The sequence below is a fragment of the Bos grunniens genome, chromosome 14 (genome assembly GCF_055505025.1).
Source record: "Bos grunniens cultivar Pamir isolate PY7600 chromosome 14, Bosgru_T2T1.0, whole genome shotgun sequence".
In the NCBI taxonomy this organism is placed as follows: domain Eukaryota; kingdom Metazoa; phylum Chordata; class Mammalia; order Artiodactyla; family Bovidae; genus Bos; species Bos grunniens.
Window position 1 is genome coordinate 16546755 of NC_141178.1, and position 27474 is coordinate 16574228.

The 27474-nt window shown below is 40.6% G+C and overlaps 1 protein-coding gene across 4 annotated transcripts in view; it reads right to left on the reverse strand.

Annotated features, from left to right (window-relative positions):
• Nucleotides 1-218: 218 nt before the first annotated feature.
• Nucleotides 219-27474, reverse strand: part of STK3 (serine/threonine kinase 3) — a 309842-nt gene continuing 282586 nt past the window's right edge. For all 4 annotated transcript variants that reach the window (XM_086336068.1, XM_086336067.1, XM_086336066.1 and 1 more), the window contains one exon: nt 219-1588. In XM_086336068.1, the coding sequence (XP_086192194.1) occupies nt 1430-1588 (159 nt within the window). In that variant the 3' untranslated portion in view covers nt 219-1429. The remainder of the gene's footprint in view (nt 1589-27474) is intronic.

Below are 27474 nucleotides of genomic sequence, written 5' to 3' on the forward strand. Positions count from 1 at the left end.
CAGATGGTGGAAGCTCTGTCAGCGTGGTCTCTGGCTGTGAAGGTTAGGAGCAGAACATGTGGGTGACCGGTAATCTGGGTTATGTTAAACCTTTGAAGGTTTAGAGTTGTTATCACTGAATAATCTAGCCTGCTCTGTCCTGACTAACATACCTTCCTTGCCTAGAAAAGAGAGAATCTAGGTCATGAGTTTTAAAAAAAGATAGAGCTGAAATGTGCTGGGTGGCACAGTAAATTTATTTGTCTTTATGATTTACACATAGTAATTAAACACACAAAAGAACAAACGCTGTCAAGATGGCCATATGTAGTTTAGGAAATGACTGGTCCCGGTTCAATCATGCAAATGTTCATTTAGCTTAGAAATGAGTTTCTTTTTAATGGTTTTAATCTTTTTTGTTTTTTTTCAGTCCCCAAAGATCAGTACAAACGTTTTTGCTATTTTGTTATCATCAGGCACATGATGTTTACCAATTCCCAGCAAATAAATGAAATCAACAAAAAAGTCTGGGGACAACTGAGCATTTTCACAGAAATAAATGTGATGAGCTTATTACAATTTGATACAGTTTAGCTCTCAGACCTACCCATGAAGCAGGAAACAATATTAAGAATTACATTTGTCTTAAGGATTTATTTCTTTTAAAATATTCATCATACATTTTTGTGCAAGGGTTCCATTGATTTCTTTGGTTTTAAACATTATAGCTCTGTACGACCTAAATATATATAATCCTATTTGTACCAAACGTCAGAAATAAAAAAATTAAAATTTCAGAAGGTAAAAATGGAATTATTGCTTCAGTATAAAAAAATGCCTGGCCCATTTGTGTACTATTGCTATTATTGCTCTGCTTCTATTGGAAAACTATCCTGGAAATCAAGGAATGTACCCCGTAGCTCCTGGCTTACAGTATAATTTGGTTGTACACTGTCATCTATTAATATGTCCCGACCTTCACCAAAGCTATCCTGATCTTGCCCTTAAAAAACAAAACAAAGTGAAACAGCATAAATAAATAAGTTTACCTAGAGGGATACAATAAATAGGCTATTAGAAAAGAATAAAGGATATTGTAACATAAAGCCCTTCGGTGCTGTACAATTAAACAATAGCTTTGGATTTTCAAGGTTTCTAAACACAGCCTTCGTTTTACAACAGAGTTTTAGTGCTGGTATGTAGCTGACAGATACAGAGAAGAATGCACTTCTGCTGTTTTCATCATTTAAAAATGAAAACACAGTGGAAACCGTATTAAGTCTGTCTTCTGGGAATTTACCTGGGTTTGTACCATCATCAGTTTTTGGCTGTTGCCTGGCTGTAGAGCACAAATCTTAGAGATTAAAAAAAAATCATAGTATTTCTTCAATTCTTAGTGGTTTCTTGGTCTCCAGAATAGTCATAGAAACAAACAGAAAGGAAATTAGACTCAGAAGTTTTGCTGTCTTCTTTTCTTCGCATCCATTGCATCCAGAATGGGCTGCCTTTTCGCAGTGTATCTTTGACGAAGCTCTTCTATTTCTCGTTCCATCATGGGGTCCAGCGCTTTTAACCGCATCTGCAGTTCTTCTAAACTTAGATTTTTTAACTAGATATAGAAAAAAAAAAGAAGATATTAAAATAGTAAAATTATCTATAATAGGTTAAAGTCCAGTGAGTTTTAGCAGGAATATTCCAACTCTTTACATCATCTTTGAAATATGGCTCAACAATTAAAAGAGGAATTCTTCCCCTGAAGAACCTAGAAGGCACGTCTTGCAGGAACCTCAAGTAATTTGCAACAAAACAATAAAAAAACCTCTGCTTTTAGGAAAAAACAAATGAGAAAATTAAGCTAATAAAATCTATCTGGGTTAAAAAAACCAGAAATACAAATGTACCATTGCCAACAAACAGCTCTTCAGGATATGTTCTAGATTGTTGTTGTTGTCTGGTCGCCCAGTCGTGTCCGACTCTCTGCAACCCCATGGACTGCAGCACGCCAGCCTCCCTGTCCCTCACCATCTCCCGAAGTTTGCCCAAGCTCATGTCCATTGCCATCCAGCCATCTCTTCCTTTGCCGCCCTCTTCTCCTTCACTCTAATCTCTCACATCCTTGCCGGCTATGGAGAGCTACGATAATCATGAACACTTGCAGAGATCACCCAAGAATGTGACAAGATTGAATACAGGGTTAAATTAACTGCTCTATTCTGCATTTTACCAAATGCTTCAATTTTAAGTATTTGGCTGATCAGAAAATCAAATTATTTAGAATACTTTAACCCCAAATTGGTTACTTTATAAGCCAGGCCAGAAAACACGCTCATTACTTTATTGTCACATGCCAACTTTAACCAAAAATAGCATTTTTCAGCTTGATCCTCCACCTTACTCATCATACCTGGCCCTAAGTGACTCTTGGTTCCAAAAGTCAAATTCATTCTCAACTGAAAAAGATCTGTCACCGCTGAGGATACTGAAAAGAATGAGTCACAGACTCTGAGGAAATGCAAAATAGGAGCTCCAAAAATATAAGGATGACAGTGTTACGGGAAAGAATGCACTGGCTCCCAGGATGATGACCCTGAAGGTGCTTACCACTTGCTCTGGTTGGTATAAGCAGTTCTTGTACCTAAAATATACCCTGTTATTTTTTAGTCAAACATCACTAAAACAAAACAAACCCTAGCCTATTATACAATTACATACATGTACATATAAAGCATAGTATTATGTTACATGGGCTTCCCAGGTGCTCAGTGATAAAGAATCTGCCTGCCAATGCAGGGGACATGGGTTCGATCCCTGGGTCGAGAAGATCCCCTGGAAAAAGAAGAGGCTACCCACTCCAGTATCCTTGCCTGGGAAATGCCATGGACAGAGGAGCCTGGCGGGCTACAGTCCATGCGGTTGCAGAAGAGTCAGACAAGGCTTAGCGACTAAACAACAACTATATCACATACTTTCTTCACTAATTTTTAATATAAGTATTAATCTGCTATATGGTCACTACTGTTTAAATCACTCTGGGGATAAAGAATAAGCTACTGGGGAATCCTGACACTTTCTGTGATGGTGAGATGAAGGGCCACTGGAGGTCACACAGAGCCACGTGTCCCTGGGAAAGACATGCCTGGGGGCTGTCTACCATAAGATCCAGTTCTACTTTGTCTCTGTTTTAGCCTGTTACCTTTGTTATCTTTGAATTTCTATAACATTCAAAATTTAAATACCACCATTCAGTATTTGATTCTAGAGTCATGTACTATTTTCACAATTAATTTTTATGCATGGGTTTCACGTCTACCCCAGGCAATCCCCAAATACTTAAACTTTAGACACACATCTTTGTGCACACATTTAGAAACTATTAAACTATATTGTTATATGTGAGGACACAAAGGTGAGGCAAATAGGAGTATAGACTAAATGACTCAAAGGAATCGGTAACACTATGATTAGTGTATTAGTGTTATAATTAGTGTTATTTCTACAACATCATACAAAGCAAACAACTGTTGCATTAAATACCTTATAAATACCTTACACTACCTTACTGGGGCAAATTGCCCATAGTTTATAACTATTTTACTAAAGTAATGGACTGAATTCAGAAAAAAGCTACTTAGAAAACTTCTGATCTGTCACAGACTTTTATATTATCAATATGTAAAATTTTATATTATCAATATGTAAAACAGACCTGTGATACTGGAGAACCATTAGCTGGCATTGTTAGGGAATTATGTGTTCCATATATGAAAATTCATGGCATATCTAAATCTTAATTAAGTGATAAAACTCTTTCAACCATTTTTAACAGAAAATCCTTTATAAAGTATTTTACAGAATATGCTGCCTTCTAAAACAACCTTTCCTTTTGATGAATCATCATTATTAATATCTATTACTAATCTATACCATATATTAATTTACCCTCTTCCCTTTGGTTTTATCTTAAGGGAAAGCTATCAGCTCCTCAGTATGTCTGGTAAGTGGCTCAGATGGTAAAGAATCTGCCTGCAGTGTTGGAGACCTGGGTTTGATCCATGGGTCAGGAAGATCTCCTGGAGAAGGGAATGGCAACCCACTCCAGTATTCTTGCCTGGAGAATCCCATGGACAGAGGAGCCTGGCGGCTACAGTCCGTGGAGCTGCAAAGAGTCGGACACGACTACGTGATTCTCGCTTTCACTATCACACCCTTTCACTGCCATCCCTGGGTGAATATCCTTCTCTCTCTGCTCCAAGTCTGTTCACCTACTGGGAACCAGAAAAGCAATTCAATAATCCTATTAGGCATTCCGCTAAATAAGAATAAATAGCATGAGTGAAAGCTTGAGGCTATTTTAGGAAAGATAGAGCATGGCTTTAGTGCTGAAGCTTGTTATATGTTTTTTGTGTGTGTATGTATGTTTAAAATTTTGGACTTCCCTGGTAGTCCCTGGTGGTAGAGTTTTGCCAAGAAAATGCACTGGTCACAGCAAACACCCTCTTCCAACAACACAAGAGAAGACTCTACACATGGACATCACCAGATGGTCAACACCGAAATCAGACTGATTATATTCTTTGCAGCCAAAGATGGAGAAGCTCTATACAGTCAACAAAAACAAGACCAGGAGCTGACTGTGGCTCAGATCATGAACTCCTTATTACCAAATTCAGACTTAACTTGAAGAAAGTAGGGAAAACCACTAGACCATTCAGGTATGACCTAAATCAAATTCCTTATGATTATACAGTGGAAGTGAGAAATAGATTTAAGGGCCTAGATCTGATCGATAGAGTGCCTGATGAACTATGGAATGAGGTTCGTGACATTGTACAGGAGACAGGGATCAAGACCATCCCCATGGAAAAGAAATGCAAAAAAGCAAAATGGCTGTCTGGGGAGGCCTTACAAATAGCTGTGAAAAGAAGAGAAGCGAAAAGCAAAGGAGAAAAGGAAAGATATAAGCATCTGAATGCAGAGTTCCAAAGAATAGCAAGAAGAGATAAGAAAGCCTTCCTCAGCGATCAATGCAAAGAAATAGAGGAACACAACAGAATAGGAAAAGACTAGAGATCTCTTCAAGAAAATTAGAGATACCAAGGGAACACTTCATGCAAAGATGGGCTCGATAAAGGACAGAAATGGTATGGACCTAACAGAAGCAGAAGATATTAAGAAGAGGTGGCCAGAATACACAGAAGAACTGTACAAAAAAGATCTTCACGACCCAGATAATCACGAGGGTGTGATCACTGACCTAGAGCCAGATATCCTGGAATGTGAAGTCAGGTGGGCCTTAGAAAGCATCACTACAAACAAAGCTAGTGGAGGTGATGGAATTCCATTGAGCTATTTCAAATCCTGAAAGATGATGCTGTGAAAGTGCTACACTCAATATGCCAGCAAATTTGGAAAACTCAGCAGTGGCCACAGGACTGGAAAAGGTCAGTTTTCATTCCAATCCCAAAGAAAGGCAATGCCAAAGAATGCTCAAACCTCTGCACATTTGCACTCATCTCACACGCTAGTAAAGTAATGCTCAAAATTCTCCAAGCCAGGCTTCAGCAATACGTGAACCATGAACTTCCTGATGTTCAAGCTGGTTTTAGAAAAGGCAGAGGAACCAGAGATCAAATTGCCAACATCTGCTGGATCATGGAAAAAGCAAGAGAGTTCCAGAAAAACATCTATTTCTGCTTTTTGACTATGCCAAAGCCTTTGACCAAGTGGATCACAATAAACTGTGGAAAATTCTGAAAGAGATGGCAATACCAGACCACCTGATCTGCCTCTTGAGAAATCTGTATGCAGGTCAGGAAGCAACAGTTAGAACTGGACATGGAACAACAGACTGGTTCCAAATAGGAAAAGGAGTACGTCAAGGCTGTATATTGTCACCCTGCTTATTTAACTTCTATGCAGAGTACATCATGAGGAATGCTGGACTGGATGAAACACAAGCTGGAATCAAGATTGCTGGGAGAAATATCAATAACCTCAGATATGCAGATGACACCACCCTTATGGCAGAAAGTGAAGAGGAACTCAAAAGCCTCTTGATGAAAGTGAAAGTGGAGAGTGAAAAAGTTGGCTTAAAGCTCAACATTCAGAAAACGAAGATCATGGCATCTGGTCCCATCACTTCATGGGAAATAGATGGGGAAACAGTGGGAACAGTGTCAGACTTTATTTTTTTGAGCTCCAAAATCATTGCAGATGGTGACTGCAGCCATGAAATTAAAAGACGCTTACTCCTTGGAAGGAAAGTTATGACCAACCTAGATAGCATATCAAAAGCAGAGACATTACTTTGCCAACAAAGGTCTGTCTAGTCAAGGGTATGGTTTTTCCTGTGGTCATGTATGGATGTGAGAGTTGGACTGTGAAGAAGGCTGAGCGCCGAAGAATTGATGCTTTTGAACTGTGGTGTTGGAGAAGACTCTTGAGAGTCCCTTGGACTGCAAGGAGATCCAACCAGTCCATTCTGAAGGAGATCAGCCCTGGGATTTCTTTGGAAGGAATGATGCTGAAGCTGAAAGTCCAGTACTTTGGCCACCTCATGGAAAGAGTTGACTCATTGGAAAAGACTCTGATGCTGGGAGGGATTGGGGGCAGGAGGAGAAGGGGACGACAGAGGATGAGATGGCTCGATGGCATCACTGACTTGATGGACATGAGTCTGGGTGAACTCCGGGAGTTGGTGATGGACAGGGAGGCCTGGCATGCTGTGATTCATGGGGTCGCAAAGAGTCGGACATGACTGAGTGACTGAACTGAACTGGTGGTCCAGTGGTTAAGAATCTGCCTGCCAATGCAGGGAACAAAGGTTCGATCCCTGGTCCAGGAAGAGCCCACATGCTACGGAGCAACTAAGCCCGTGTGCCACAACTACTGATGCTTGCACGCTCTAGAGCCTGTGCTCTACAACAAGAGCAGCCACCACGATGAGAAGCCCACAGACATAACTAAAGAGCAGGCCCCACTCCCTGTAACTAGAGAAAGCCATGTGCAGCAATGAAGACCAAGCACAACCCAAAGAAATAATAAATTAAAAAAAAACTTTAAAGCCTTAAAAATTGTAATTTCATATTTGTGGCTGTATAAGGTTGAGGTTACAGTAAATCTGAGTTTTACATAAAATATATACACAGTTGGGGCTTCCCTTATGGCTCAGCTGGTAAAGAATCCGCCTGCAATGCAGGAGATCTGGGTTCGAACCCTGGGTTGGGAAGATCCCCTAGAGAAGGGAAAGGCAACCCACTCTAGTATTCTGGCCTGGAGAAGTCCATGGACTGTATAGCCCATGGGGTCACAAAGTTGGACACAACTGACTTTCACTTTCACTGTACATAGTTATGTTTTCTGGTGGGCCATCAGAGAATTTCAGAACTTTACCTCACTTGTTAAAACTTTTCTACGGACCCAAGCACTGCAGATGCAAAAATGAACAGAACACTACCTCCCGTAAGGAACTTGCAATCTAGCTCACGAGACAGGTCCAGGCACAGCTAGCTCATGAATGGACGGGTGCACTGAGAAGTCGGGATATAGGATGGGGAAGGGTAACAGCGTACCCAGAAATGTGTAAGGCACACAAATGCCGGACATCTTTCGGGATGTCAGCTGACTGCTGGGATGCAGGAAGGATCCATGGGAGAAGGGGATCAGGAGATAAAGACAAGAAAGAGGGGAGGCTGGATGACTAAGGGCTTTAAATGTGCTGCTACAAAATTTCTGTAGACAAAAAAAGAAATGCTTGATAATTCTGAGCATAATTAGTGACATGACCGTATATGAATGAGCTTTAGAAAAATGTCTCCAATAGCAGGTAGAGAAAATGGGTTGCCGTCGGGGTCGGGGAATACAGGCAGGAGTTGTCAACAGGTTACTTCAGCAATCTAGTGAGAGGAAGAGGCTTGAACCAGGGAAATGGAGGCAGAGATTGAGGAGAAGGGTTAGAGAGCCTAGAAAATATAACCGATAGGGCTTTCTTTGTTCACTGACAGAGGGAGGAAGGATTAGGGACGATTCTGGCTTCAAGCTGGGGTCATGGGGTAGAGATTGACACCAATTAATAAGGGAGGGGATGGTTAATGACATTGAGGTGGAGACATCAGATGTGGATTATAATTTTGGAGTTTTAGACTTCAGGAGAAAGATTCAAGCTGAAGACAAAGACTTAGGGAATCATCAGCATTTAGTTTGTAATGAAGCTCTCAATGAGGATAAGATTATCCAGGAAAAGGTTTTCCCCCCCGTTCTTAAGATCTATGATATCCAACAGAAAACGACCCACAGATCTTATTAACACTGTGGTCAGAGGCCTTTCTTATCTTCTTAACAGAACAGAAATGTTTATATATATATCCATCCATCTGTCCATATATTCCTAAATAACTCTAGATTATGGTGTCATCTAGACCCCAGAAATTGTGAGGTTAACTGGTAAAAATGTTTACTTCTTATACAAATGGGTATGACTTACAGACATGAACTTCTGGTTGAATTTTGACTTCTGATTCAGCCCTAATAACATATATTTAGCACTCTGTGTTTCTGTAGCCCTCAAGCCTCCACAGGCATAAATGGTTTGGGGTGGGAAATGTGGCAGAAACAGCTTTTCAGTCTCTTGGAAAACAGTAAGCTCAACTCCCTGGTAGTAAAAAGATCTAGAAGCCAGATAAAAATATAGAGAGACTCATGATGATAAAAATTACCCTATAAAATCATACCATCCACTATCACCCTTTAAAAATGCTAATCCAGATTAAAACAATTTGGGGGTGGGTAACACAGATAGAATCAGAAGAAAATGCTGAGCTTCCTGAACTAATATCAGTGTTACTGTGATGAAAGTTTCCTTTACTAAAATCAACTGTCTTGGAAGATGGAAATCACTTCAGAATTATGTTTATGGATTAACATCTTGTGGTAAATTAACTTGAATTTACATTTTTTATATAGGAAAGAAATGTTCCTTATGAACCATCTTTCTACATGAAGCACAAAGTAGCTATGTTACCATAATTATGTGCCAGCTGACTAAGCCCAGAATAAATGCAGAGTAAACAGTGTTGGGAGCATCAAGTCTTTGTTCTATGTCTGGGTTTAGAATTTGGTAAGTCAAGTTAAAGAAAAGAATTTTAGAATATGTATACATTGTGGGCTTTACTGTATGTGAAAAACATACAAAAATGAGTGTCTGGAAATGACTTTTACATGTGTTAGGCTAATTCTATTAAACAAAATTTAGTTTTGAACTTAAATGATAAAACAGAAGTTGCATAATTAGCAGTGATGCTTATGTCTTCAGGCCTTAACACAAGGGAAGAATCTACTTAGCTTGACGATCTTTACGAACACCGGACACGTGACTTGGGTGAGTAAACAAGCTGCCATGCAGTAAGAAGGAAAACTTGAAAGTAGAGAGTGAGTCCACAGCTGCGTCAAAAACACAGTCACAGAAAAGTCTATGCATTTCGGAACAGTACTGTTTCATTACCTGAGACATTTTTTTCCCCTATTCATAATTCACATTCCCTACTCTGCTCTTCTCGGCCATTTGAAATGCACAGGGTGCAAGACATACTAATAAGAACAGAGAATAAACCCGGTTTCCATAAAAAGGTTCAAACAGAGACTGGGTGTATTGAATCATATGGGCCTGAGAGAAATACATTTTGAGATCTGGGATTATTAAAAGTCATTGCATATGACTAAATCATTTATTTAGCAGAAACATAAAGCTGGGTTTAGTTACGCCTCACAGAATCCCACTCTAAGAGAACCTTAGAGATGATCTACTCTAACTTCCTTATTTTAGGGGAGGAAATGAGAGCTAGCCTACTCAGAGTTACACTCCTGGTTAATAGCAGAGACATGACCCAACTCTTAGGTCAAAGCTGTTTTGTTTTGTTTTAAATTATACCACGTCTGATATTCTTAATCTAGCACAGCCAGAGAGTTCAAAATGTTAAGTCACTTCAGAATGGGGGTGTGATACTGAGAAACTTCTAGGGTCTTCAACCTGAACTAAAAGGAAAAACAGTTTTTAAATATTCAGCTATAAAGGCCACACTGAGCAGAAAATGCCACATTTGACATTTCTACAGAGCCGTCTCTTAAAATGGAATAAACTGCAGAAGTTCAGCAGAGAGGGAATGGCTCTTCTTTAAGGTTCAGGCTGGTAAACCAGGATCTTCCAGCTCTTACAGAAAGTTTAGGTGAAAAACGCTTAAGAAAGACTCGAAACTTTCAAAGAATAACAATTAGATAGTTGAGTGGGTGGATACTTGTGAATAAGTTAAATTGAAAAGTCAAAACTACTTTTCAATAGGAGTAACAGGAAATCAGTCCTGGGTGTTCACTGGAAGGACTGATGCCAAAGCTGAAACTCCAATACTCTGGCCACCTCATGAGAAGAGTGGACTCATTGGAAAATACTCTGATGCTGGGAGGGGGGCAGGAGGAGAAGAGGGGACGACAGAGGACGAGATGGCTGGATGGTATCACCGACTCGATGGACATGAGTTTGGGAGTTGGCGATGGACAAGGAGGCCTGGCGTGCTGCGATTCGTGGGGTCGCAAAGAGCTGGACATGACTGAGTGACTGAACTGAACTGAACTGAACACTGTGTTTGAAAATAGTATCGTTTGGTACATGAGTGACAGCTTGAATAAGCAGCTCATTTTGTTACTGATAGTCCTAGATTATCACATTTTAACCCAAGAGGTAAGATGATTACAGCTCAACATACTAAAATATTTTTTCAGTATGCTTTAAAAAAATATCCAAGACAGTATGCAGATTAATAACTCACCAGCTCTTACATAAAACAGTAGCATAAATAACTCAGTGATGTAAAAAGGTAGCAAATAAGATTAAATCAATCCACAGATAATTCTGACAATTCAAACTTTTAATAAGCATTATTTCTGAACTGTATGAGAAATATTGAAAGTTGCTAATTATTATTGATCAGGAAGAACTGTCAATAAAATTAGAACTTTCAAGTTTATGTATCCAGTCTGCTATAAAAACCTAAAATATTATATTATTTTGTTTTGTCAAAAATAGTCCTAGTTACATCACGGGTTTTTTTTTTTTTTTTAAAGTCTTAATCTCAAAAAATAGCAGAAACAGGATCGTGAAGTTTTAAAATGCTTAAGTGTGGTAACATTTCTATACTTAATGGGTCTACGAGTTGCTGGTATAATCAGTCAACTCAGACCATCACAATGAAGCAAATCGTCTTATGTGTAAATGTTAACACCATCAAAGACTCGATCAAAAAAACTCTGTCTCAGGTTGGCTGTGTTTACTGGGAAAACACACTCTTCCTAGCAACTGTTTAAATAAATCTCACAGATGCTACAGACCTTATTAGTGGCCTGTGATTAAAAAAATATGGATTGCTAATACTGTATCCTGACTCATTTATTTTCCCATCTGCTAGCAATTGCAACAATACGAACTATCAACAGAACGGCTAACAACAATAATTTTCTATGGCAATTTTGATGCTGAATCGCCTGTAGCATTTTGTAGGATTTACCACTGCACGCCTCAAACTGTTTTGAGTTGTCTGTGGCCTGGAGCAACATATTCCTCCCCCCTCCCCGATATTCCATTTTAGTTCAAATTTTTACTGTGTTGAACAGAATCTGGTTTGGTTTTATACAACACTATTCATGGAGGCTGCCACATCATTCACTAACAATCAGAGTGGGGGACACACCAAAGTACTAGCAGAAGTCTAGTCAAGCCCACTGAGAAGTTTAGGTATCTGTGAACAGGTAAGGGGCTTTCTGCTAAGCAACAGGGATGATAGGCAACACTTAAAAAAAAAGTTAAGACATCAATATATTAAGGAATTTCCTGATTTAATTTCTGGCACTGAGAAGAATACAATAAACGAGCTCTCAAGTCAATTCAAAGTTCTATGAGGCTTTCTTAAAAGGTTCATAGTACATATACATTTAAAACACATATTTACAAAACTAATGAAGAAAGTGATAATTTCAGACTCGACACCTTATGGAAGGAAGGCTGAATTCCTCACTGTATACATTCTTTAAAATCTACATTAAATCTATCAGCAGAGTTCAGACAGACACTCTCCACCTATCCGGATGGAGGATTGTACATACAACTCTGTTCGGGGCTGAGTAGCCCCGTCTACAGCTGAATGACTATAAGAATTCCGGGATTATAACTGGAAATTGAATTAAGCATCTGTTTGACCTCAGAGCATCTAGAGTAATTGTAAGACATTTAGATCTTTTCATTCCTGAAGAAAAGGGAGAGCATCCCTTCTTGTGGCTGTCAATGGAGGAGAAGAGCAAAGTGCCAATTACTGATCCCTTACCAGGCGTCAGACACCATCCTGGGTCCTGGGCAGTAAGTCATTTAATCCTAACAGTCACTTTTCAGGGTAGCTGTTACCAGCTCTGTTTTTGAAGTGAGGACACATGGAGACCCAGGGACTCGCCCCAGGTCACACGGCTACCGGAGTTTCTGCATGCACTCAAGGACAGCATCAAATCCGCCCACGTAAGTCTGGACTGGAGCCTAGAGAGAACAATTTCTCAGGCCTCCCAAGAACTACTAAAGCACTTCAAAGGCCAATTATCAAAAGGTTTTTTTAAAACAGATTGTTTATAGATTAAAAACAGGGAAACATTTAAAAAATTCCACCTTTCCTCTCTAGATTGCACCTAGAGGAATATTTTACTTTCAAAATACTAACGTATTTTTAAGGCTTCCCAGGTGGTGCAGTGGTAAAGAATCCACCTGCCAATGCAGTAGATGTAAGAGATGTAGGTTCAATCCCCGGGTTGGGAAGATCCCCTGGAGGAGGAAATGGCAACCCACTCCAGTGTTCTTGCCTGGAAAACAGTCCATGGGGTCAAAAAGAGTCGGACATGACTGAGCACACACATGATGTATATTAGCTATAACTGGCCTTATGAAATAAGCACGTATATCAGTGGTCATATATGGATGTGAGAGTTGGACTGTGAAGAAAGCTGAGCGCCAAAGAATTGATGCTTTTGAACTGTGGTGTTGGAGAAGACTCTTGAGAGTCCCTTGGACTGCAAGGAGATCCAACCAGTCCATTCTGAAGGAGATCAGCCCTGGGATTGCTTTGGAAGGAATGATGCTAAAGCTGAAAGTCCAGTACTTTGGCCACCTCATGCGAAGAGTTGACTCATTGGAAAAGACTCTGATGCTGGGAGGGCTTGGGGGCAGGAGGAGAAGGGGACGACAGAGGATGAGATGGCTGGATGGCATCACTGACTCGATGGATGTGAGTCTGAGAGAACTCCGGGAGTTGGTGATGGACAGGGAGGCCTGGCGTGCTGCGATTCACGGGGTCGCAAAGAGTCGGACACAACTGAGCGACAGAACTGAACTGAAAAGTGAGACAGGAAGGAAGGGGATGGGGCACAACCTTTAAAAGAATGACATAGCTGTTGTAGATATGACAACAACTGGTTAGAACCAATTAGGCCCAAGATAGTGAAAAATTCAACTTCCAATAGGCCTTGAGCCTATTGCTCAGACACGACTGAGCAACTGAACTGAACTGAACTGATGTTTATGAAGGAGTTTTCTACTTAATCAGCTCTCTAGAAATATAAACACATTTTACATAGCGCTCTGGGATAGATGCCACAATTTAATCAATAAAGAGATACGCTGTGACAAAACTAACATGACCTGTCCCCTTGACACAGAAGCAACATGGCCGGCGTCCATTCACACTGTCCCATAGTTGGTCTGACACATTATTTGGCTTGGATCCAGCAATGAGCTACAAACTGATGGACATTACTATGGTTATCTTCTCCTACAGAAATCTGAGCACCCATATAAAAAAAAGAACCATGAAATTTCAGTTGTATTCCTCAATGGCAACTGAACACCCATTCCTTTTATGCCTTTCAGTTTCTAGTAAGTAGTTTTGTCTGCTAAAAATACCAGGAAAAACTTAATTCATGCATAACTCTGCCATACTGTAAGAAGCTCAAGAATTCTACGCCCAGAACAAAAAAATATGAGTAACTCGAAACCAACCACTAATTAAAATCTTTCCAGATCTACTAAGGGGCAGATGAAAAAGCTCTATTAGCTCTGATTCCTTATATCAATGTTTTTGATGAACACATTGAACAGTTTTTAAAGCATCGATAAGTCATACACAAGGGATTAATGAATTACGTGATTAACTTTCTTTATATGCTATGTAACTAGTTTCTTTAAAACTTAATTACATGACTAGTTATGGATGATCACAAACATTAAAAAAAACATAACTACTTAAAATGTATCTGTAACCAGCTTACTGGGCAAATCTTTGTGTTAACTATTGTATAAACAGTTTCATTTCTTCAGTCACACTTCTTCAGCTATGCTATGCCAAATTTCCCTGACACATCCCTTAAGGAGTCTTGCGCAGACTGCACTGATTTTTGGTCACTTTTCATTACTGAAAGTCCAGTTATAAATTTCAATCTCATACTAAATATGGGCTTCCCAGATGGTGCTAGCAGTGAAGAATCCGCCTGCCAATGCAGGAGACAGGAGACATAGGTTTGATCCCTGGGTCAGGAAGATCCCTCCCACTCAGTCTGGGCTTGCACAGAAAGACCAAGAGACTGTGGGAAGGGATGCTGTCTGCATCCAGAACCTTCTCCCCACCTCTTTTCAATGTCAGGGTCTACTTCCTCTCTGGTTCTGGGAGCTAGGAAAGAGAGAAGGACCTTTTGATCTAAATGGTTCCATGTCAGCTGCAGGGAGGCTTCCCTGGTCCTGCTCTGGCTTCGCGATTACTGGGGCTGGAGCACAGAAAGGGTGTGTGCATGTGTGGATTTCCAATGTGGGGGTCGGTTATCACCCTGGTGCTCACCCTTCCTGGAGAGGGGCTGCACTCTGGGTGGGGTATTGTCTCCTCTGGCCTGGGCATAATGACTTCTGATCTCCGTTTTTAGAGCCACAGCGATCGCAGAGGTTCTTTTCTACACTCTCCAGGGCCACCAGGACGACAGAAGGCAGAGGGCCCTAGTCCCTTCTTTCCTAGAACACTACACTTTGGTCCTGAGTTATCCTGCAGGCCTTGGTTCCGCCATCACAAGTCTTTGGGAGAGAAGCAGACATCTCCGTTAATATACCCTCCAGACTCCCAGGAACTTGCCTATCTGCTTCAGTGGTAATCGGTGGGTCTGCAGAGTCAACCAGCTTAGCGAGCAGCTGGCTGGAACACCAGATGCCAGTCTCCCTTTCCTGTAGGCACACCAATCTCTACGAATGGCAATCCAAAAGCATCCCATGCCCACCTTTAATCTAAGCAAGGAAAGGGCCACTTTCTTCCCCATCCACTAACCACTAGACTGTGAATTTCATTAGGATAGGAACTTCAGCAAACAGTTGCCTCCCCAGTGTCTACTCAGAGCAGGTACCTGATAGAAGTATGCTGAGTGAATGAAAAATGGTGGGGCTCTTAGTAAACCCTGGAGGGAGGTGTCTGGTCTCAATGGCTGGCACCCTCCTTAGAATACACGATACTTAAGGTCTGCTGTTTTTGGTTGTGGACAAGAGTGCTTATGTGTGGCAACAGGAAAAGTACTTCCAATGCTGTGGTACATATCTGTTCACTCTAAAAATATGAAAAAAGTGTGTGTGTGGTATCAAGTAGGCACATATACAACTGAAGTAGAGCAGAAAGAGCATTTGGGAAAATCAGAGGCATTATCCAGCAAATTTCATTTATTTTACTACAGGATAGGCCCATGCTCCATTACATATTTATTCTGCATGTCTGATAATACATTTAATTTTGATCTCAATTCCTTATTGTCTTAGAAAAATGGCTTCTGTCACAAAGTTCTTCAAAATGATAATAAATACCATAGTTTACTCCTTTGGCAAACATGTACAGAAAGAAGTGCTTTGGGAGGGCTTAATTCTTACTAATACCAGTGAGTGCATACAACCATTTATACTTTTTCTGCTGCAGTAATATCATAATACTTAACCTGACCATTTAAATTAGGTCTATCTGCAAATCATGAAGATGCAAAATTTACTTTGCCCATCTATAAAAAGGGCCTTAAAATAAAATAGAGGTCAACTGAAAACCACACATCATGAAACTCAGGTTGTAATACATGCGTTATTAAAATAGAGAAGCAATACCTACAAATGAACAGGATTCCTAATACTTTAGTTTTAAGGCATTAAATCTGTAGTTCCTTTAAGACACCATAGAATAAAAATCATGGCCTTATACCTACTTATAAAATAACGTGAACTCAAAGTGTGCTAAAAAGCTTTTAAAAACTGAGAGAGCAACAGTAAATTTTGAGCATAGTTCTTCACCCTCACTTGCCACATGAGCTTTAGAAAATAAAATTTACCAAAAAGGAAACATTTTAACATAATCAACAATTTTAGAATGGCATAATTTGTGACCAAAACAGTACTTTTAATTTTCCAGTATTAATAGTATTTTAAATTTTAATTAATTAAATTTATTTGAATATAAACATTCAATTAAAAACCCATGAAGAAATTCAGGAATTTAAAAGGACAAGCAGAAAAAAAAAGGATAGGAGGGCACCTATGAAAAGGTTAAAATATAAAATCCCTCCCTATTTTAATAACAATTAGTCTTGTGCAAACATAAAGGCAAAACCAAGTGAATAAAACTGAACCTGAAGGCTTCTGCCCTTATTGTTTCATTAATAGTTGTTTTAAAATACGTTCATAGTGCTACTAAAGTAAGAGAAAATACAAAATGAGACTAAGTGAAAATAAAATTGGCTAATTATTAACTGAAATGCATCTTATGAAGGAGGCCTCAACTGTTAAATCTAAGTGTAAATGTTTCAAACTTGTAACTTTCTGGTTTAGGGAGAAGACAGCAGGGTTTGTGTGTTACATCATCATCTTAGACTGGACAACTAATATGTATAAAACACTGAAAATAAAGAGAAATAACACTCCAGTGTCATCTGTAAACGAAACAGCTTAGAGGACAAGCTTACTGCAAACTAAAATTTTCACATTTAGGTGCCTTTAGTAAATGAATTTTTCCCAAAGGCTTTTAAAAAAATATATGAGAATGCCATCAAATTAGAATTTTTAAAATTGTTTTTATCAACTAATAGAGAACATGGCATCAAAATTTTGTTTAACCCCACCTTGTAAAATGAATTAAAAGGAAGCATTTTAACATAATCAAGTTAACAAACATTGTTTCCAAATGTTCCCAGAACTTTTCAGCGCTGAGAGGGACCAAGCTGCACCGCCTTCAGAGGCAACAAGACTTCTGACTTGATCTTCCTTGAGCCAAACACCTCCTTCTGAGTGGACTCACGACTATGGGGACATGGAAACAGCAGCAGAGAACTGCAACTGAGGGGATTTCATGAAGACGAGCTTGTCTCACTTTGCATCTGCTGGAAGCCAGGAGACTGTGGTCCCTAGTGGAACCTAATGGATCAGAGTTTGAGCTCTGGTTTGAATAATATACATTAATGTAATATAGTTTTGCTAGTAAATCTTTACATCTTATTTTTCAGTATGAAATTTCAGCTCAGTCTTAAAAAAAAGTCTGATTTTAAAAAGGATAAGAGGAAAAATGCATCTTTAATTAGTGACCAAATAAAAGACATACTGTTGGTTTACCTCCTGTGGAAAAGTTACAAAAAACCTATGGGGCTGTTAAATTCAATGTGCTTGTGAGGAAAGTTCTATAAGAGGTTGTTAGCAAGTGGCTGACATATGTGTTATTCACAATAGCTAATCCACTTGGATCGTTACTCTGAAATTATTTTGTATTAGCATACAGTATTAGGCAATTCCCAATTCTGAATAAATCACCTAACAGACTTAGTGACTGGCTGCCTGGTACCACCAGATGCCAGAATCCTCCGCAGCCCTCTTAAGACAAAAATACTGTGAATGAAATTTCCTTTTCCTTATTAGATTCAGAGTAGAGGTGCAATACCAGAAAGCATGAAATAATTAAAAATAACAACAACTGCACTCAAAGGAACCTTCAAACGAACTCAAGTACTGCAAGCTAGTCCACACTGCACTGCCTGTTTCTGGATTCCCATGATATCCAGCCTATTTTCAATGAGGAACATCCATGTGAACAAACTTCTTCGTGCCATGGTTCTTCTAACCGAAGTGGATGATCCGTAACTGGGAGGCTCACCCTCAGTCCTGCTGCCATCGGTGGGCGTGCCAACTCCCACACCTCTTCAGCTCCCTGGCAGCTGTGAGAAACAGGCCTGGCCTGAGCCTTGGTATCCTCGCCCAACGGTGCTCACTGCCTCATCGTGCCCAGACTCACCACCAGCCTTTGAAGCAGACCATGCACATTATGTTGGCCCAGCCTGATACTCGGAACAGACAGCTGTGCTGAACCATGTTGTCCGAGGAGAGAGGCCTCAAATATTGAAGCAACTGCAGATTTTGCTAATTATCTGCTAATTTTTCAATCACCCGAAACTTTGTTTTTCATTAGCCTTTAATGAGTATGCCACCTAATAACAGAGAGGGCAGATTTCCCACCAGGCTGTTTTGAGAGACTGAGGGCAGTAGAAGTTTCCCCATCCCCTGTCAAATCTCTGACTACAAAAAAAAAAAAAAATGCTGTTTATTGATTCTGAAGCACTTAGTTGGGTGTTACCTTGCAGAGTTATCACAAATTGAATAATTGGTAGTTATATTGTAAAACCTCTTAAATCCGATTAAGAAATTAACATACAGGATATCTGAGGGTAGCGGAAGTGGAAGCAATAGGATGCAATAAAATGAAATCCTCGTAAATCAACTGCTTGTAATGGGTAGGGCTCTTCTGGATGGAGCAGGGGGTGGAGTGAAAAGTCTGATTGACTGCAAGAGTATAAACGTTTATGGAAGATGGGAACTGGCTTGCAGCTCGATCCCTGATCCATGAGAAGGAAGGAAGATGAGTCACTATCAGATCAATGGTATTTGGAAAGGAGAAAATAGGATGCCACTGAGCTACTAGTGGTAGGTCCTGAACGCCTCTCACAAAGGCGTGATAAGATCTCAGGTTCTGGAAAGGCCTAGGTCACTGGCTATCCGGCACCCTCTAGTGGCCAGACTTGGCACCACATGTTTCTGCCTTTTAAGAGCATAAACCTGCTTTTTTGTGTGTGTGTGTGTGTGTGTCTGTGTGTGTGTGAGTCCCTCAGTTGTGTCCAAACCTCCAAAGTATATTTCAAAACCTTTTTTATTTGTGGAAGGAATATGACTGCTGGTCTATAGGCAGGTGGAAAACTACTTATTAGGTATAAAAATGTGACATCCAAAAAAGTAAGCTATTACAATGATTCAAAGAAAAAATGTTCTTTGAGTATATATAAAATCCCATGGGTGAAGCTACTTAAATTGAAAGATGCAGTCAGTATTTAGTTACTTAAAATTTAATTCTTTACAGGTACTTGCTGCTGCTGCTGCTAAGTCGCTTCAGTCATGAACAACTCTGTGCGACCCCAGAGATGGCAGCCCACCAGGCTCCCCTGTCCCTGGGATTCTCCAGGCAAGAACACTGGAGTGGGTTGCCATTTCCTTCTCCAGTGCATGAAAGTGAAAAGTGAAAGTGAAGTCGCTCAGTCGTGTCCGACTTCTAGTGACCCCATGGACTGCAGCCCACCAGGCTCCTCCGTCCATGGGATTTGCCAGGCAAGAGTACTGGAGTGGGGTGCCATTGCCTTCTCTGTTACAGGTACTTACTTTACAAGAAATATTCTTTTATACAGGGATACGTATTGCTTGAAAGTTCATGCACGTAACAGCTAACAAGGTTTTTGAGCACTTAGCATTGGTAGACACTATGCTAAGCGTTATCTCATTTAACAGGTACTAATCCTATGACACAGTACTATTAATGTCACAATTTTTTGGAGTTTAAATTGTCAGAGGCAGCAAGAGTTTACACGTATGAAGACATTTAGCCACTAAAAGCTACGATGGGGATTTGAATCAAAGGCTACCTAAATTTGGAGCTGGCAGTTTTAAACATTACACTACATATAGATACCTATTTATCAGCATTTTAAATCTAGGTTTAGATTAGCACAGAGACTTGCAGGTCAACGAAGCTTAAGAACTAAACTGAAACCCTTATGCCAGTCAAGGGTTCCTTCCCTACAACGTTCATTCATGTACATTTTACCGTTGACGGGGAGTTTATAGTTGGCCACGAGAGCCTGAGATCTAGTATTTTTCAAATCGTAAAATATTTAATGATACTTATAATTTACAAGGCAAGTTTACATTATATTATTATAAGATGAACCTCACAGTAACTCTGTGAGATGGGACAGATAATTCTGCAAATAGGCATTATTCTTACTTTACAGATAAGATTAATAAGATTTAGAGTGATTGGTTAACTTCCTTAGGTAATGTTTCCTCAAAATCTAGATATCTCAAATGACTGTACAATGAATTAGCCTCAGTCTATAATCTTTATCCTGTTACAAAGAAAATAAAAAATGAGGATTTCCATGATAAACCAGAAGAAAATTTTACCTATGCTAGACAATTTAGTTTCAGTTTATTTCTTATTTATCCACAGTAAATAATTCCACAGTAATTACTATTGCTGAACTTGCAAAAATTCACAGAAGAAGAAAATAAAAATCAGAAAGTAAAAACCATAGGGGAAAAAAAAGAACAGATATGAATCATAAAATCCCCACTGAGTTGGGAGCAGAACAGTCCAAAAATTATGAGGTTAAGGTGAATGATTACATAAAGTACTTAGCATTTTAAAATTCTTTAATTTTGTAAAGTGCCTTCAAAAAAATTTGATACTTTTTTTTTCATAACCCCTAAGAGATCACTGGGAGGCATAATAGCCTCTACATGGCAGATCAAGAACATTTCACAGCACAAGAGTACTATGAGAGTGAGCCATTACTTTTGCTGAATAGAAAATAGCTTGTGATTCTAATTACAGGACAAAGCCCCCAGTTCTTTCTGAATATAAAGCAGTGCAGTTTAGACACATTCCTGCTCACTCATCTTCCACACCCCCTGTTCTAATGGAAGACACATGCCTCCCTCTGATCCAGGGCCAGACAGCCCTGGAGTGGGCTCAGAAACCTCACTACATGGTTATCTTCCTTCTCTCACGCTCCTTCAAACTCTGTCTTTAGCACCAAAATCGAATACTTTCTAAATATATCCGATCTTAAACAGACCAAGAAAAACAGACTTGCCTTCAATTTCACCCACCCCTCCCTGCTGTCACAATTTCATCCCTCTTCTCTTAAAAGCCAAACTTCTCAGAAATGTGGAGAAAAGTCTCTACTTTCTAAACTGGGAATCACACTTCAGCTCCCTCCATACTGCTCCTGCCCCCATCAGATTCTCCAAACTGCTCCTGTTAGGTCACCAAGGTCAAGTGAACGCTTTCCACTTTTGGATAATTTGACCCCTCAAGCTGCACTTGATACCTTTTTCATGGCTTCATTCTTATTCTTCAGATCCTAGCATTTAACAGGTGCCTATCATATGCTTGTTAAATAAACTAGTAGCCAGAAATAGGCAGAGGAATATTTCCATAGTCAAAAAGCTACAAAGACTCATATATCTCTAAAAAATGATTTTTGGGGTCTACAGTTCATTCTGATTCTGTTTAATTGTGAGGTGGAACTTCATCTTGGCCAGGCGCTAACAAGCTTGAATTCTTAAGAATCAGTGTGTAATTTTTTAAAAGATCTGACTACCAAGGACAAAAATAATGTAACTATGTTAGTAATATCTGCTACTAGTAGATATTAACAAGGGATGATACATCATCATCCAACCTGGGAACATTACTAATACATTTCAAAAACCACCATGAAAGATTCTATTTATCAATTTATCAGTGTTTATCATCACAATGACATATTTAAAGATAAATATGAAACAATACAATATTAATCATTAAATGTTACTGTGATGAAATTTCCTGAAGTCAGAGTCCATCTGTTTATTCACATTCAACAAGCTAATAAAATGTCTTAATCAATGGATTAGCACAATTCTCAAGTCTTATTAGGAATCTCAATTCAAATGGTTAACATCCTTTTTTAAAAGGCATTTTTTTAAAATATTGGAGTATAGCCAATTAACAATGTTGTGATAGTTTCAGGTGGACAGCAAAGGGACTTGGCTCAGTCATACATACACATGTATCCATTATCCCCCAACTCCCCTCCCATCCAGGCTTCCACGTAACACTGAGCAGAGTTCCCTGTGTTATCACAGTAGGCCCTTGTTGGAAAATGGTTAACATCTTAATGCTGGGTAGAGGCCAGAAGGCTGGTGGACTCTCAGATGCACAAACCTTAAAGGACTGTGCTCAGGTGTGAATATAACCTTGATCAAAAGCACCAAGGGGCTAGATGAAGAGGCAGAATGCAGAACACCCATTTGCACAGAAAATTAACGGGGGAAGAGACTGTCACAGCAGAGATGGCCCCTCTGAGCTTCCCTCAAAGGCCTGATGTAACGTGATGTTCTAGTTCAGTTTAAAGAGAACTATCAAGGACTACAGGGGCTCCTACACCTTAGACACAGTTCAAGGCAAAAGTAGATATACTGGGCAGAGAAAACACCGGATTTAACATTTAATTCAACATATACTTCATGTCAGTTACAAGTTTTTATTCAAACCGGTGGGAGAGAAAAGTTTCGTGTCCCACAGGTATTCAACATAATGCCCTCTTTTTTCCCCAGATAATTTGTCAAAACCAGAGGTATGGGATAAGGTGAGAATCATGCAGTGCTTTTCTTACAGACATGAGACTTCCCTCGTGGCTCAGATGGTCAAGAATCTGCCTGCGATACAGAAGTCCCGGGTTCAATCCCTGGATTGAGAAGATCCCCTGGAGAAGGGAATGGTTCCCACTCCAGTATTCTAACCTTGAAAATCCCATGGACAGAGGAGCCTGGTGGGCTACAGTCCATGGGGTCACAAAGAGTAGGACACGACTGAGCGACTACCGTGCATGAAGACTCGGGAACACCTTGGTCCAATGCAGAGAACTCCAAGGTCCCACAGGCTCTAGTACTGAGCAGGCTTGGGATCATATGGTTAGGCAATGAAAGGTCCAAGGTGACTACCGAGACTAACCAGAGCTGCCAAGGGCATTGACATGAGGGTATAACCCGTAATAGAGTTACACTATATTTATCAGCAGTCTTAAATGGCTACAGGTAAATGTTCTGGTTGTGTGCCCCCTCCCTGACACCGCCCCCCCTCCCCCGCCCCCTGTAACTAGGATTTTCATTCCAACAGAAAAGGGGAGGAAAAAAAAGTTGATTGCAGGTGGGAACAATGTTGCCTCTCTCTCTGAGAACTGACAACCATGTTACCAGGGAAGCCCTAGTGGCTCAGCGATAAAGAACCCGCCTGCCAGTATAGGAGACATGAGTTTGATCCCTGGGTCAGGAAGATCCCCTGGAGAAGGAAATGGCAACCCACTCCAGTATTCTTGCCTGGGGAATCCCATGGACAGAGCACCCTGGTGGGCTACAGTCATGAGGTCACAAAGAGCCAGACACAACTTAGCAACTCAACAACAGCAGCAACCATATTACCAGCAAATGGACAAGGCAAATACTAATACAAAAACAGATATGAGTGTTTCAATAAAAACAAAGCTTCCCCCAAACGGAATTCATTTCAAAAATAACCAGAGCCAAAGTTATTTTTCTAGCCTCTCCCTGAGTTTGCCAAGTTCCTTAACATCTATAACTTATATCACTACCAGCACACACCCTTTAACTGCAGCTCCCTGGTAGCCGAGGTGCACCTCGATGCCCATGACCGAGTGAAGGCTCCCACACTCCTCCTCTCCACAAATCCCGCCCGTGGCTTCCTCCCCAAGGGTCCACTAGCTGTTCATTCAGTACTTCCTGTCCCTGTCTTCAGGGACAGTCTTCACCAGAAGGGGCCACCCCTGTGGTCTGGCTGCAGGATGGGCTTGAGAGAGGCCTCCATCCTTTTCCAGGCAAGAGTACTGGAGTGGGTTGCCATTTCCTTCTCCAGGGGATCTTCCCAACCCAGGGATGGAACCCGGGTCTCCCGCATTGCAGGCAGACGCTTTACCTCCTGAGCCACCGGGGAAGCCCTGAGAGAGGCTGGCCTGGCACAATCACTACACCAGGGGGAGTGGCCCTCGTGAAGGAAAAGAAGGGATAGGGAAGACAGAGGGCACAGGAAAAGGCTCTAGGAGTCTGTTCCAGGTTTCTCAACCTTGGCAGTGTTGATACGTTGGGCTGGACAGTTCTTTAGTATGGAGGTGGCCCTGTGCCTTTCAGAAGGTTTAGCAGCATCCCTGGCTTCTACTGATGAGATGCCAGCAGCAGTTTCCCAGCTTTAGGAACCAAAAACGCCCAGATATTAACAAGTGGGCCCTGGAGGCAAAATCAACCCTGGCTGACAACTAATGATCGTCTCTGAGGGTCTCAGACATAAAAAGGACTAGGAAGAAAACCAAAGAGAGAGAAGGACTGTGGGAAGAAGCTGTGTGGGCTGTGTGTGGAAGAAGCCAGTGCCTTTTGGCAATGTGCTTCTCTCTCTTTTGCATATTATTCAGTGTAATGGAAAGTTTAGAGTGGGCACAAGGATAAGGACACCAAAGATCAGAGAAGAGGGCGATCTGTAGGAAAGAATCCCAATCTCAAATAGCCTGCCCTTCACTGGCCAGATGATCGCCATGCTCTCGGAAGAGTCCTCAGAGTCTTTTTCTTTAGGCTCTGGCTTACAAAGCCCATCAGGAAGCAGAATGAGACTGAGATCTGAGGGGGAGGCAGGGCAAGGGGTGGGGAGTGAAGAGGCAGAGAAGGGCTTGCCAGAGCTAACCTAAGCTTGAGACAGGTCAAGGCGGCATTCTGGGCAGACAGGAAAGAACTGATGTGCCTGAGAGTGTTGCAGTGCAGCTTCTTAGCCAACCTGTTCCAGGCCAGGTGGTGCCTGGGGTTCTCACTAAGAAATCTGGGAAGATCTAGGAAGAGAAGCCCCTTACCACTCCCCCAGGGTTACCAGAGGGACTGCGGGCAACCAAAACCAACATCAGGAAAGGGGAAGGACATTTCCTTTTCTGCTGAGTCGTTTATTAAGTTGTACGACTTGGAGAAATCCATCCATCAGGTTCCGAGACTCTCAAATAAAACAGAAACACTACAGCTCGTCCCAGGGTTGTTCTCAGGTTACACGAGACCCCAGATGTGGAAGGCCCAGCACAGAGGGCAGCACAGCTGGCTCCCTGCCTCTTGTTTCCCTGTCTTTTCAAACTCTTTCCCTTTCGGCTTATGTACAGATGCCCACATCCACGTCCAACTCCACACCAGAGCGTTCCTCCATCTGCTCTTATAAACTTTACTTCCAAGCTTCTGTCATCATCCTGTTCTGAGATATCCCTCTCTCCCTGTGCTCCTGATGAGGTAGCAGTGGTGCCCGTTGATGAAGGCATCCCACTCATCTCCGGCAGAAGAGTGCGTGGGTGGGCAGGACACAGGAAAAAGGACGTCCGCTCTGACGATGGCAAACTTCACCTTCATCACTGCTTCACCCTTGGCAGCCCCGCTTGACTTCCTCTGGGTGAAGACATGAAGGACTTTCTGTGCGACAGTGTAGGCATGTAGTTTAACAGGACACTTGAGAGGCAGGTAAAGGATTAAAAAGCGTATCAGGAGTTGAGCTTTGGTAGGTCAGAGAAAGCTCCTAAAAAGCTAACTCTTTCACAAAGAACTGCCTTAAAGCAACTCTTTCACAAAGAACAATCTTAAACAAACTTAAACCTTCAAAAAACAATTACAATAACAACAAAATGAATCACTAAAGGCTATGAAGAGTAAACATAACACATTTTTCTCTCCAAAGTAAAACATTTACAATGTCTGGGATATGATCCAAAATTATTTGACATATCAAGAATCAGGAAGATGTGATCCACTCTCAAATGAAAAGAAAATCAACTGAGACCAACCTTTATATGATCTAGATACAGAAACTGACAGGACTTTAAAGCAGCAATAATTATACCCAGTGAGGTAAGAGAGAATATGAATGAAAAAATGGGAAATCTCAGCAGAGAAATAGGAAATATAACAAAAAAACCAAATGGAAATTTTAGAACTGAAAAAGTTCAATATCTGAAATAAAAATTTACTGGATATGCTTAATAGCAGAAAAAAGATGACAAAAGATCTACTAGAAAGAGACCAATAGAAATGATCTAATCCAGAGAGAAAAGACTGGGAGAAAAAAATGAATGCAGTTTCCGCAACCTTTGGGATAATATCAAAAGGTCTAACAAGTTATCTGGAGTCCCGAAAGGTAGGGAATGAGAAACTGAGGGGAAAAAATCTGAAGAAATAATAACCAAATATATCTCCAAATGTGGTAAAAGAAATAAACTTACAGATTCAAGAAGCTCATGAGCTGTCAAGAAAATTAAAAACAACTTCAATCACAAAAATCTATGCCAAGGTCCGCTGAAAACAACAAAAAAAATCTTGAAAGTAGGCAGGGAAAAAAAAAGTATACATTATATATAAGAGATACATATGAACCCCCTGTATATTACACCATAGACTTTAGAAAACATGGACACCAGAAGACAAGTAGAACAACATCTTAGATGTTCTGGGGGAAAAGTGTACTTCACTTTAAATATAAAGGCACAGATTGGTTAAAGTAGATGAATATAAAAGGATAAAGCAGGCAATCAATAAACACAAGAAGGATGGAGAGACTGTATTAACATCAAGAGGAAATAAAGGCTATCATTTGCCTAGCTGGGAAAATATAATTAACAAAACAAAACAAAACACTTACCAAGAACAAACAGAAAAGCTTCTTCAAATGTACCGAGGGACTGAATTCACACTTCATCAGGTAATCTAGATGACCAGGGCTCTCTCTAACAACCTTGACTGGTGCACATCACAACTATCGCAGAGGCCACTGAGAGATCCAACCTTTGTATGCGCTCCACGACGGTCTCGCCACCCACACAACGAAACCCACCAGAAATAACAATCATCTACCAAGTCAGAGGTTCTCTATTTAGGGGAAAGATTCAGGCTATGCTCTTACATCACAATTGGCAGAGGGAAAAGACACATACACACACAAACACACACCAACAAAGCACGTGGCAAAATGCCGATATGTGTTGAATCTAGGTGGTGAATGTGTGTTTACTGTACTATTTTCAGCTTTTAAAAAAAAAATTCTGCAATGAAAAAATTTGGAGGAAAAATGAGCCAGAAGAACTTTATTCCAAATACCCTTTCCTTTTTTATCTTTCAGTATTTTCTAGTTGGCAGGAGGTGGGATGTCAGAGTACCAGCTCATATTTTGAAAAAGAACTGCATATGATTTTGATATATACATGGGTAACTGCAAAAAAAAAAAAAACCCATATAGATAAACACTGTCGGAGTTA